Source organism: Odocoileus virginianus, chromosome 4 (assembly GCF_023699985.2).
Source record: "Odocoileus virginianus isolate 20LAN1187 ecotype Illinois chromosome 4, Ovbor_1.2, whole genome shotgun sequence".
In the NCBI taxonomy this organism is placed as follows: domain Eukaryota; kingdom Metazoa; phylum Chordata; class Mammalia; order Artiodactyla; family Cervidae; genus Odocoileus; species Odocoileus virginianus.
Genome location: NC_069677.1, coordinates 83,832,251 through 83,845,764, shown reverse-complemented (window position 1 = coordinate 83,845,764; position 13,514 = coordinate 83,832,251). Strand labels below are relative to the sequence as shown.

The 13,514-nt window shown below is 43.1% G+C and overlaps 1 protein-coding gene across 7 annotated transcripts in view; it reads right to left on the bottom strand.

Annotated features, from left to right (window-relative positions):
* DIP2A (disco interacting protein 2 homolog A) overlaps window positions 1–13,514 on the bottom strand; it is a 107,871-nt gene that overhangs the window by 65,202 nt on the left and 29,155 nt on the right. For 2 of the 7 annotated variants that reach the window (XM_070466938.1, XM_070466939.1), the window contains exons 4-6: window positions 13,236–13,355; window positions 10,578–10,805; window positions 7,070–7,207 (exon numbers count right to left, since the gene is read on the bottom strand). In XM_070466938.1, coding sequence (XP_070323039.1) covers window positions 7,070–7,207; window positions 10,578–10,805; window positions 13,236–13,355 — 486 coding nt within the window. The remainder of the gene's footprint in view (window positions 1–7,069; window positions 7,208–10,577; window positions 10,806–13,235; window positions 13,356–13,514) is intronic. The other 5 variants (XM_020877162.2, XM_020877169.2, XM_070466940.1 and 2 more) reach the window with 3 other exon arrangements.

Here is a 13,514-nt window from a genome sequence, read left to right as displayed (position 1 = left end):
TCCACCATGTGAATGTACCCAGTTTAGCCCACAATCTGAGAGGCCTGGACGGCAGGCAGTTCCCACTGCTCCTGAGAGCTGCCCAGTCCTCCACCATGTGACTGCTCCCAGTTTAGCCCACAGTCTGAGAGGCCTGGATGGCAGGCAGGCCCCAGTGTTTTGCAAGCACAGACAGCTCAGCAGTGAGTGAGCTTGCATGTACACACTTCTTGATTTCTGGAGGTGTGCACTCGGGGTAAACGCCCACGCTGCACTGCTGATACAAATGGAAGCACAGACACAGATTTTAACAGCTGCTCCCTCAGAGAGGCTGACCTACTTTGCATTCCCACCAACAATGTGGATCTCTCTAGTAACAAAAAAGAATGAACAGCATGTGTAATAGCTATTTTTATATCTTTTTTTGTGAATTGTCTGTATGTTCTGCTTATTTTCCTATACTAGGAGTTGGAAACTTCTTTAAGGACTTATAGAGAGCATTTGGGACCGTGGCACCACCTCCGTCATCACAAAAGCAGCACAGACGATTCAAGAAGGTAGGTGTGGCAGCCCCAAAAGCACCTTGAATCAAGATGAACAGAAAAACATCCCAATGAATATATTCTGGATTTAAAAAAAGAAACTGAAAAAAAAAAAGAGCAAAGGAAACACAAAGTAAGTAGAAGGAGAGAAGTAACATAGATGAGTAGAAATAAGCATAACAGAAAATATAAACAATAGAGAAAAACAGTTAAATTAAAACGGGTTCTTTGAAAGATAAAGTTCAATTAGCTCACTAGCTAAGACGATTAAGACGAAGAAAGGAGACCCTAACAACTAAGACAGTGAGCCAGCACCACGGGTCCCGCACACGCAAGGACGACAGGGGGACTGGAGAGCAGAGATGGGATGGATGACTCCTCCAAAGACACAGACCTGACTCTAGGCAGAAAGTCTGTTTCCTCTGATTAGAAAACAAAAGAGGAAGGAACGCTTCTCAATTCATGCTGAGATGAGTACTATCCTGACACCAAACCATACAAAAATATCAGACCAGTATTTATCTCAAACACAGACACGAATTCTAAAAAAAATACTAGTAAATCAAATCCACAATATGTCAGAGAGCAGGACACCACAACCAAGAGGGGTTTACCTTGAGAACATACCTCCTTTGGCTTAATCTTCAAAAGTCAGTCAATGAAATGTATTATATTAACAAACTAGGGAAGAAAAACCGTATGATGAGCTTAACAGATTTTAAAAATCATTTAACAAAAATCATGATAAAAACTTTTCAGCAAACTAGAGGGAAAAAAGGAATGCCCCCAACCTGATGAAGAGCAACTATTTTTTTAAAAAATCCATGGTTAACATCACAATAAAAAATTGAAAAAGTGCATGTTTTCCCCCTTAAATGGGAAACAAGGCAAGTTGTGTCCATTCTCAACATTTCTAACCAACACAAATGGAAGTCCTAGACACTATGACAAAGCCAGGAAACCAAATATTCCTATAGGTGGACAATTTGGAAAGAAAAGTAAAATTGTATTCATAGACAACATGGTCATGCACGTGGAAATCTTATAGAATCTACCAAAAAGGCTACTAGAATTAATGTAAGGTCAACATACAGGAATCAACTATGTTCCTAAAGATTAGCAATAAACAGCTGGGAAAAAATTTAAATATCACTTGTAATAGTATCTAAAAATATAACATATTTTGAGATAATTTTAACAAAATATGTGCAACACCTGTACACTGAAAGCTACAAAAACAGTGCTGAAAAAATTTTTTAAAGTGCTAAGTAAATGGAGAGATATATCATATTTATCAATTGAAATGTACAACACTGTGAAGAGGCCAATTCTCTCCAAACTGATCTAGAGAGTCGATGAAGTACCAATCAAAACCAAGCAGGAATTTTGGTAGAAATTAAAAATGGGAGAAATTTTAAATGGATTTTAAACTATACATTAAGATACAAAGGAGCTAGAATAGGTAAGGCAATTTTTTAAATGAAGAGCTGAAGGCAAACTACAGTACACAATTTTAAGATTTGTTATAAAACCACATATAAAAACCCACATATATAAAATCATGACAGTGTGGTACTGATATAAAGACAGAAAACGCATTGGAACAGATCAGTTCAGTTCAGTTCAGTCGCTCAGTCATGTCCAACTCGTTGCGACCCCATGAACTGCAGCATGCCAGGCCTCCCTGTCCAACACCAACTCTCGGAGTCCACCCAAACTCATGTCCATTGAGTCAGTGATGCCATCCAACCATCTCATCCTCTGTCGTCCCCTTCTCCTCCTGCCCACAATCTTTCCCAGCAGCAGGGTCTTTTCAAATGAGTCAGCTCTTCACATCAGCTGGCCAAAGTATTGGAGTTTCAGTTTCAACATCAGACCCTCTAATGAACACCCAGGACTGATTGCCTTTAGGATGGACTGGGTGGATCTCCTTGCAGTCCAAGGGACTCTCAAGAGTCTTCTCCAACACCACAGTTCAAAAGCATCAATTCAGTGCTCAGCTTTCCAACTCTCATATCCATACATGACTATTGGAAAAACCATAGCCCTGACTAGACAGACCTTTGTTGGCAAAGTAATGTCTCTGCTTTTTAATATGCTATCTAGGTTGGTCATAACTTTCCTTCCAAGGAGTAAGTGTCCTTTAATTTCATGGCTGCAATCACCATCTGCAGTGATTTTGGAGCCCCCCAAAATAAAGTCAGCCACAGTTTCCCCATCTATTTCCCATGAAGTGATGGGACCAAATGCCATGATCTTAGTTTTCTGAATGCTGAGCTTTAAGCCAACTTTTTCACTCTCCTCTTTCACTTTCATCAAGAGGCTCTTTAGTTCTTCTTCACTTTCTGCCATAAGGGTGGTATCATCTGCATATCTGAGGTTACTGATATTTCTCCCAGCAATCTTGATTCCAGCTTTACTTCCTCTAGCTCAACATTTCTCATGCTATACTCTGCATATAAGTTAAATAAGCAGGGTGACAATATACAGGCTTGACGTACTCCTTTTCCTATTTGGAACCAGTCTGTTGTTCCATGTCCAGTTTGAACTGTTGCTTCCTGACCTGCATACAGGTTTTTCAAGAGGCAGGTCAGGCGGTCCGGTATTCCCATCTCTTTCAGAATTTTCCAGTTTATTGTGATCCACACAGTCAAAGGCTTTAGCATAGTCAATAAAGCAGAAATAGATGTTTTTCTGGAACTCTCTTGCTTTTTCGATGATCCAGCAGATGTTGGCAATGTGATCTCTGGTTCCTCTGCCTTTTCTAAAACCAGCTTGAACATCTGGAAGTTCACAGTTCACGTATTACTGAAGTCTGGCTTGGAGAATTTTGAGCATTACTTTACTAGCGTGTGAGATGAGTGCAATTGTACAGTAGTTTGAGCATTCTTTGGCATTTCCTTTCTTTGGGATTGGAATGAAAACTGACCTTTTCCAGTCCTGTGGCCACTGCTGAGTTTTCCAAATTTGCTGGCATATTGAGTGCAGCACTTTCACAGCATCATCTTTTAGGATGTGAAATAGCTCAACTGGAATTCCATCACCTCCACTAGCTTTGTTTGTAGTGATGCCTCCTAAGGCCCACTTGACTTCACATTCCAGGATGTCTGGCTCTAGGTGAGTGATCACACCATCGTGGTTACCTGGTTCATTAAGACCTTTTTTGTACAGTTCTTCTGTGTATTCTTGCCACCTCTTCTTAATATCCTCTGCTTCTGTTAGGTCCATACCATTTCTGTCCTCTACTGAGCCCATCTTTTCATGAAATGTTCCCTTGGTATCTCTAATTTTTTTGAAGAGATCTCTAGTCTTTCCTATTCTATTGTTTTCCTCTATTTCTTTGCATGATTGCTGAGAAAGGCTTTCTTATCTCTCCTTGCTATTCTTTGGAACTGTGCATTAAAATAGGTACATCTTTCCTTTTCTCCTTTGATTTTCACTTCTCTTTTCACAGCTATTTGTAAGGCCTCCTCAGACAGCCATTTTGCTTTTTTGCATTTCTTTTTCCTGGGGATGGTTTTGATCCCTGCTGTATGGAACAGCATACAGATCCCCAAAGTAGACCCTTCTCATATGTCTACCATATGTGGTCCATCTTCATTAAAGATGCCAAAGAAACCTGAGGGGGTATTACATGATCCTGGAACAACTGGACATCCATACACAGAAAAGTAAAGTTAGATTATATCTTGCATTGATATTAAATTCAACTCAAAATGGATCATGTACCTAAACATAAAACTTAAAAACTACAAAATTCTAGGAGAAAATATAGGAGAAAACCATTAGATCTCGGGTCAGGAAAATATATATTAGATACGACACAAAAATAGAATCCATGAAAGAAAAAAATGGTAAACTGGACTTCATCAAAATGAAAGACTTCTCTCACTATTAAAGGATGGAAGCACAAGCCATAGACTGGGAGAAAAAAAAAATTACAAACATGATACAGAACTTATATCCAGACTATATAAAGAGCTCTGAAAACTTAGGAAAACAAACAACACATTTTAAAAAACAAGCAAAAGATCTGAACAGACCCTTGTAAAAAGATATACAAATGGGAAATAAGCACATGAAAAGATGCTAAACATCATCAGTCATTAGGGAGATGCAAATTAAAACTATAAGGGGACACCTCTGCACAACTACAAGGATGGTGCATGTGAAAACCAACAATACCGATTCTTGGCAAGGATGTGGGGGAACCGGGACTCTCATCACCAGTACCAGGGAGGTGAAATCACTTGGGAATAAGTTTGGCAGTTTATTTTTTTTAAATGTTAATTTATACTTATTATATTTGGCTGTGTGGGGTCTTAGTTGCATCATGGGGATCTTTTATTGCAGTGCACAGGTTTCTCTAGTTGTGGCCTCAGTGCTTGGGCTCAGTAGTTGTGGCTGCAGTGCTTGGGCTCAGTAGTTGCAGCATGTGGGATCTGAGTTTCCTGACCAGGGACTGAACCCACGTCCCCTGCACTACAAGGCAGATTCTTAACCACTGGGCCACTAGGGAAGTCCCAGTTTGGCAATTCCTTTAAAAACTAAAACGTTCCCTGATGGCTCAGATGATAAAGCGTCTGCCTGCAGTGTGGAAGACCCTGGTTCGATCCCTGGGTTGGGAAGATCCCCTGGAGAAGGAAATGGCAACCCATTCCAGTACTCTTGCCTGGAAAATTTCATGGACTGAGGAGCCTGGTAGGCTATAGTCCATGGGGTCGCAAAGAGTCAGACACGACTGAGCGACTTTACTTTCTCTCTTTCAAACCCACTGTATGATCCAGCTATTCTACTCCTAGATACTGACCCAAAACAAATGAACGTGTATATCCACAGAAAGACTTGTAAAGGAATAGTCACAGTAACTTTATTTCTAACAGCCAAAAACTGGAAACACCCAAAATACCCGTCAGTAGGTAAAAAGATAAAACTATGGTGCATCTATAGGATGAAATCTCACATCTATAGGATGTGAGACTTGGCCCACAACAAAAGCTGAGCACCGAAGAACTGATGCTTTTGAACTGTGGAGTTGGAGAAGACTCTTGAGAGTTCCTTGGACTGCAAGGAGATCCAACCAGTCCATCCTAAAGGAAATCAGTCCTGAATATTCATTGGAAGGAGTGATGCTGAAGCTGAAGCTCCAACACTTTGGCCAGCTGATGTGAAGAGCTGACTCACTGGAAAAGACCCTGATGATAGGCAAGACTGAAAGCAGGAGGAGAAACGGACCACAGAGGATGAGATGGCTGGATGGCATCACTGACTCGATTGACATGAATTTGAGCAAGCTCCGGGAGTTGGGATGGACAGGGAAGCCTGTCGTGCTGCAGTCCATGCGGTCCCAAAGACTCGGACACAACTGAGTGACTGAACTGAACTGATAAGATGAAATGCAGGGATATTTCATCTCCCAAGAAAAGGAATGACCTACGATACAAGCAAGAACATGGATGAACTTCAAAATAACTGTGCAGGGTAGCAGAAGACAGACAATAAAAAGTAAATGCTGAGTGATTCTATTTATATAAAATCCTAGAAAATGCAAGCTACTTTACAGTGTCAGGAAGTAAATCAGTGGTTGCCTGAAGGGAAGCCAAAAAAGGCAGCAAGCAGCTGTAACAAAAGCGCACAAGGAAGGAAGATTTCAGGAGCACCAGGTATACTGGCTACAGTATGGATTTCACAGAGTACATGTATCTTAAAGCTTATAAAACTGTCAAGCTTTCCCTGGTGGTCCAGTGGCCAAGATTCCACGCTCCAATGCAAAGAACCCAGGTTCAATCCCTGTCAGGGAACCAGATCCCACATGCCGCAACAAAGACTGAAGATTTCACACGATGCAACTAAGGCCTGGTGCAGTCAAATAAACAAAAAATTTTTTAAAAGCTTATAAAATTATACACTTTAATACACACAGTAGATACGTCATTTACACCTCAACTAAGTTCTTAAAAATTTTTAAATATAAAGAATAACAAGCTAATTTTTTTTTTAATCTATCTAACCAACAAGAAGACTGCTTCACGTTGACTCCATTTCTCCTCTTATATCTGAACAAGGAACTGAAAGACACCAACAAAATCAGACCAGCTGCTCAGGAGCCTAGAAACATGTTAAGGTCTCAGATCTAAGAACTGCTGGATTTTTCTGCAACTCAAATTTGGCACATTGCAAGAAAAACTTCATGTGATTTTGATAAAAGCCACCGGCAACTGTTTCAAAAGGAAACAGTACAAGCGCAGAAGGGACTGACTGGGGCAGCTATCGCTGGCTGTACTTGCAGTGCTGGAGGAACTTCCCCAGCTTCTCCTCTTCCCACAATACCACAGATCCAAAGCCTGTGCATCCACTTCAGTGTGAAGGCTTTCTCCTCCCTCCTTCTCCTCATTCCCGACTTGACCTATTCCTGATCACTTCTCCACATGATACACACACGGGCAGTCTAAATGCACCAGGACTGCACCTGACGGCTGGCTCACCAGGCACCCTGAGATCCAGGGCCTGGGCTCTGCTGTCTCAAGCAGGAAGAGAGGCATGCTTACCACCTGCCGTCTCCAGGACACTCCCGCGGCAGCCCCGAGGGACTCCTCTCACGGAGGTCATCTGCGGACGCTCGCAGTATGCGTGCTGATGCTGCACGAGGCCCGTGGTGACATCAGGAGGGGCAGAGTGCAGATCTGCTTTTGAAACACAAACCCAAAATAAAAGTGGCTGTTAATTCAAAAGAACATGAACATCAAGTTGCTGTTCAAACTCCATTCGACTAAAGCTTCAGTAGCTGAGCTCTAAGCAAGGAATGTGGCATTCCGATCGACTCTGTCTGCCTGGCTGACTGAGCACACTAGATGCTGTGAACTCTGAACTCTGGACATGGCCTGGACAGTTCTGCGTGCACATGGCCATCCAGTTCTCAGAGGGAACTAGGCCAGAAACACCAACCACAGCACAGAATGGCCGTGAGGAATACACTTTTCCCAGTTTGGCCTAAGGAGGTTTTACTTAGAACTTAGATTTTACTTAGAAATCTCCCTCAATGAAGCAGAAATATATTTTAAATCAATAATATTTTTGTCATAATAGGAAAAAACTATTTTACTAAGAAATCTCCCTTAATGAAGCAGAAATATATTTTAAATCAATAATATTTTTTGTCATATTATGAAAAAACTGCCAGGCTTCTATAAACTACCTCTACTCCCCTAAAAAGCAAGTTGAATGCCACGCAGACACAAACCTTTGCAATCTTCACAGAATAAGCCTACACAGATTAAAAACTATCCCTAGAGTTAGTTCAACATGTCCCATTACTAAGGGGCTACAATCAGGCTCTTAAGACAGAATGTACTCACCTCGCATTTAAAGGCAAACTATGTTAGATACAAAAAGTATTTAAACCACTCCTTCCGTAGTCTGAATGTCCATTCTGGGCTCCATTTTCACCGTATGGCATGTTTATCTGTTCTGACACTGGTTGACTGCCGCTGGAGCATCACTGCTAAAACTCAGTCTTCCACCAGGAAAGAACCGAGTTTGGACCTAGCGTGACACTCGTCCACTCTCGAGAATGGATACTGCTCTGTAATCTCTTTAGTCTTCAAATGAATGTTCCCACCATCACAGATTTTGATACTTATTTTTTATCTATCATCATAACCTAGAGAGTACGCAATCTAAAATTTTTTTAAATATGTAGAAAGATGAATTTATATGGAAACAAAACACAGACTTACTACACAAACTTACATAGCAGAAAACACCATTTAGAAAAACCTAACTTAAATGACAAGAGTTTTCACAATCCTTGAGAAAGCTAGATATTATGAAATCAGCATTTTAGAGTATGCTTACGACAGAATTCTTTCAGTTTAAAAACAAATCTCCCCACCTTTCCAATCTAGCAAAAATGAGAGATTTTAACTATATTCATGAAAAAAGGTATAAATGGTAATTCTCAACTACAAAGTAACTTTTTAAATAGCTGCATAAAAATAAACAAACTACACTACAAAATGAACTACTGTAATTAAATGTACTGCTTTTAAATACAGGTACTTGTGTCCAAATGTTTTATGCACTTGATTTTCCTAGCCCCAAACTGAAACCAACAAATATTTTTTAACATTTTCTACCTATAATTTTTTTATAGCCACCTTCTTTCTATATTTCTTTCCTTAGCCCAAATTGAAGAATTCTCCTAGTGTGAGAAACTAAAAAAAGGATGACTTTTATAACAAGGAGAGGGAAGTGGGATATTTTTCAGATTTAAAATTCAGGTCACACAAGTAGGGCATGAGAGCTACAGACAACAGTGAGGTATAAGTACAGAGCAAGTCAGACTTTCAGACCTGTGAGCACAGGTGAGCAGGAAGGAGGGGAGAGGGGCTCCGCCTCACCTGCAGGAGTCAGGAGCCCCTCGGCCACAGAGGCGACAACCCACCCTGAAGTCTTTACAGCCAGGACCTTTCTGAGAAAAGAGAGGCCCATTCAGGCTCACCTTACAACTCTGTGAAGTCAAGGGCTGTCTGGTTAGACATTTTAAACTACAGTCAGTTTTTCAAGCTAAACATGCCTCTCTTTCTAACCCACCAGGAAGCAGTGTTTACAACAGCTCAGCAGTGGCTGATACAAGCAAACAGTGACTGCTCTGCCCTACTCTTCACACTGTGGGACCCGGGACAGAGCTTCGGAAAGCTGGACCAAGCGAGAAGAGAAGAGAACACCGAATGCTGCCGCTTGCCTCACAGTGGAGGTACTTGTGCATTTCCAAAGAGTGTAATCGCCATGACAAACAGCAAGAATGTGTCCACCTAATGCTGTTTTCAAGCTCTCCCCTGTGAAACTCCTTGAGGACAGGTGGGCTGTAATCACCAGCCATTTGTAGGCTCCCCAGGAGACTGACCACAACAATCCTGGCGGGTACTTCCAGAGGAGCCTTCTCTCCTAAAGCAAACTGCCCAGGACGGCCCTGACAGCGCGACCCTGGCTCCTCCACATGCTGGAAGCAGGTCAAGGCATCGTGAGTTCTCACCTAAGAAGACATCACGAGCTCAACAAAAATGTACAGACATTGGCACTGACTCAAACCAGTAACAAACGAAGAGCATCAGTGATGTGCCCACAGAGGAAATGAAGGCGTCAGTCACTTACAACACCCAGTCCAGCCAAATGACCAGTATCTTGCATGGAAGCAGCTCAGAGCCTGAGACCAGCACATGCCTGAGGGGCACTTAACCTGCTGGGACGCCATCAGAAACACTGGCCTGTCATGGGCGCACCACAGATGCACTGTTCTGGTTTTAACAGAACAGCAACAGCAAAGAAAAGGAACAGGAATCAGAAAGCTATGGGTCAGCCTGGCTCCACCACAGCCAGCTGTGTGGTCTCAGCCAGGGCAGTCCCCGACTGAGCTCTTCCTCCTCGTCAGATGACCCCCAACAACAGCAATGCACCACCCCAGGAGTACTTCTTAAGGCACTCCTGCAAGAATGCATGTGCACTCTGCATGCCAACTAAGTTATGACTTTTGCATCAAAAAATATGACTTCAAATGGTGAAAGCTTAGCAATGTTTTCCTCTCTAAGATTAATATAATTTAAAGGACTGGGTGACTTGGAAAAGGTCTCGGCATCTTTATGACTGAGCTGTGACTTACACCTCTTTTCAGACTGAGGACTGTCTAACCCTGTGTGCAGAGGAAGAAAGGCTCTCCATGGCTGCAGCCCCAGCCCCACCTTGGGACACCCAGCGCAGGGACAACTGAGGGCTGCGGCTGTGCACAGAAGGGAGGAACAAAAGGCCGTGTTGCAGGTGGCAGGCCTCCTGATGGCCAGGGACTGTCCACCTGTGCCGGCCGCCCGGCCAGAGCAGAAGCACCAGCTCTTGTCCAGGTCTCCAGGGGAGGCCCACCCAGGGTCTGGGGCTGCCAAACCACAGAGGCACCAGAAACCACTTGTGTTACCAAAAGGACACTTTCCACACAAAGAGGAGAAGGTGGGTCTGAGGAGGGGCGGGGGCTCCTCTGCCTGGAGGGGTCCCCACGGCTGTACTGACCTACGCGGGTGAGGGCCGCGGGGCCGGCAAGTGCAGCGGCAGCACTGGGCGTGGCGGCAGGCTGCCCTCCCGGGTGAGATGAGGTGGAGGACGCGGAGGAGGAGGTGGACGAGCCCTGAATGGCCGGCTCGGGCCAGGGCTCGACGCTGGGGCGGCTCTGCAGCGGAGCGGAGGCCAGTCGCCCGGGGCGCTGTAAAGAGCCCTCATCTTCTGAGGCAGATGACGTGTCTGTGGTCAAAATAACGACGACAGGCATGAGGGGGGCATCCTTGGGGGCGGGGTTCCCATACCGGCCCGGCCTGCGCCCTGTGCACCCGCACGTCCAGGAAGGCCTGCGTGTGACTGACCGTGAGTGAGACCCAGGGCCGCTTGGAAGCTGGCTGCACCCCGGGCTCCCCCGAAGAACTTGGTCACAGGGCGCCATGCCCAGGGATGCAGCTGGTCCAACCCTGACCACTTTAGTGCATGCCGTGGGGCCCTGGGGGCCCCGAATAGCAGAGGTGACCGATGCCCCGTGGGTGCCTGATCCCAGCAAGGCCTTGCCCAGCACCTGCGCACCCTAGAGGATGTGCCTGAGCTCTGAAAAGAGCCCCGCCTCGGGCAATACAATTAACCTGAATTCTGGTTCTGTCAAGTCTGCATTTTATCATGGGTTTCATTATTATTAGGAAGTTCTTTAAAAACTGGGTAGTATCTATGGTTATATTTGGTAGAAAATAATTTGGCATAAATTTCTAAGACTTTTTTTCAACAACATAAACTTTTTTTTAAGTCAGGAAGCATCAGCAAAACACTGCACTATCCTGTGGACCTGGTGTGGCTGATGTTTTACCACGTCGGCAAACCAAACATGCCTGTCACCAGCTTTGTGACTTCAATAACCAGACAGGCAGTACTGTGCTCCCAGCACCTGGATGAGCTTTCCAGGAAACTTAAAACACACTAACTATCCTGAAGAGAGGCCGCATTAAGAGTTTTCATTTCTAATGGTAACGAAATAACAAAAACAAAACAAATCAAAAACCCTCCAAATGGCCTTATTCTTTCCCATTTAAAACCTGGTAACAACATAACACATAATATTGGGTTGGCCAAAAAGTTCGCTGCTTTTTCTGTAAGATGGCTCTAGTAGTGCTTAGCTGTCTTCAACTTCATTCAAGACAATTTTGTTAGGCTGTATTGTGACAGCTGTCATATCAGCACTCATTAAAAAAAAAAAAAAACTTATCAAAACTAGTGAATTTTTATGTACCAACTTTAATATTGAAGATAGAAGGGAAAAAGCAACATTTTCACATATTATGCTTTATTATTTCAAGAAAGGTAAAAATGCAACTGAAATGCAAAAACGGATTTGTGCAGTGTGTACAGAAGGTGTTGTGACTGATCAGACATGTCAAACGTGGTTTGCTAAGTTTCATGAGGGAAATTTCTTGCTAGATGATGCTCCATGGTCAGGTAGACCAGTTGAAGTTGATCATGGTCAAACTGAAACATTAACTGAGAACAATCAGTGTTATACCAGGTGAGAGATAGCTGACATACACAAAATATCCAAATCAAGTGCTGAAAATAATTTGCACCAGTTCGGTTATATTCATCAGTTTGATCTTTGGGTTCCACATTAGTTAAGAAAAAAAGCAAAAACAAAAAAAACTCCTTGACTGTATTTCCACGTATGATTCTCAACTTAAACACGATGAAAACATTCCATTTTTAACATAAACTGTGACAGCTGATAAAAAGTGGATCTTGTACAATAATAGGGAATGGAAGAGATCACGTGGCAAGCGAAATAAACCACCACCAACTACACCAAAGACTGGTCTTCATCCAAAGAAGGTGATGTTGTGTACATGGTAGGAGTGGAAGGGGGTCCTTTATCATGAGCTCCTTCCGAAAAACCAAACAACTAATTGCAACAAGTACTGCTCCCAATTAGGCCAAGTGAAACCAGCACTCAACAAAAAGATCTGGGATTAGTCAGGAGAAAACACGTCAGCTTCCATCTGGATAACACAAGACCGTATGTTTATTTGATGACCAGGCAAAAGCTGTTACAGTATGGCTGGGAAGTTCTGATTTATCTGCCATATTCACCAGACATTGCACCTTTGGATGTCCATTTATTTTGGGCTTTACAAAATTCTCTTAATGAAAAAATTTTCAGTTCCCTGGAAGACTGTATAAAAGGCACCTGGAACAGTTCTTTGATCAAAAAGATAACAAGTTTGGGGAATGGAAATATGAAACTGTCTGAAAAATAACAGAAGGTAGTGGAACAAAATGGTGACTACATTGTTCAATAAAGTTCTTGATGAAAGTGAGAAATGTGTCTTTTTTCTTAAAAAACAACTCAAGGAACTTTTTGACCAACTCAAGGAGAATAATTTTAAATTTCTGAATTCATGGAACTCTGTCACCCCATAAAGCACTTACTGCTGGTTCCTCTCTTTACTAAAAGACACAAATTACATCTTAGTGAAAAAATTAAAATCTATATAGACAAGCTATTCGAAGCAAGCTCACTGCATGCACAGAAACGTGCATGAGCACACACACACTCCTCACCTCAATCAGAAGCCTGCTCCATCTCAATGGGAAACCCTGCCCAAGCTGCCCCAACCCTGCCCAGGCCGTCCCAACCCTAATCAGTACCTGGGGGTGTGTAGGCCTCCACAGATGCATGCGTGAGGACAGAGCGCCTCTTGGATGGCATGGGCATCTTCCTCTCTTTGTATTTGGCCAAAGCTGCCTGCACGGCCTCGGTGTGAACATCTGCACAGAAACAACAGCAGCAAAAGCACCTGTTACAAGATTCCTGATGAAGGTTCATGTTTTTAATCTGGTTTCATTGAGTATAAAAGGAACACAAGGTCAGCCTACATGTGGGTCCACACACTGGTCCTAGATTTCTACAAATATTCCTTGGTTTAT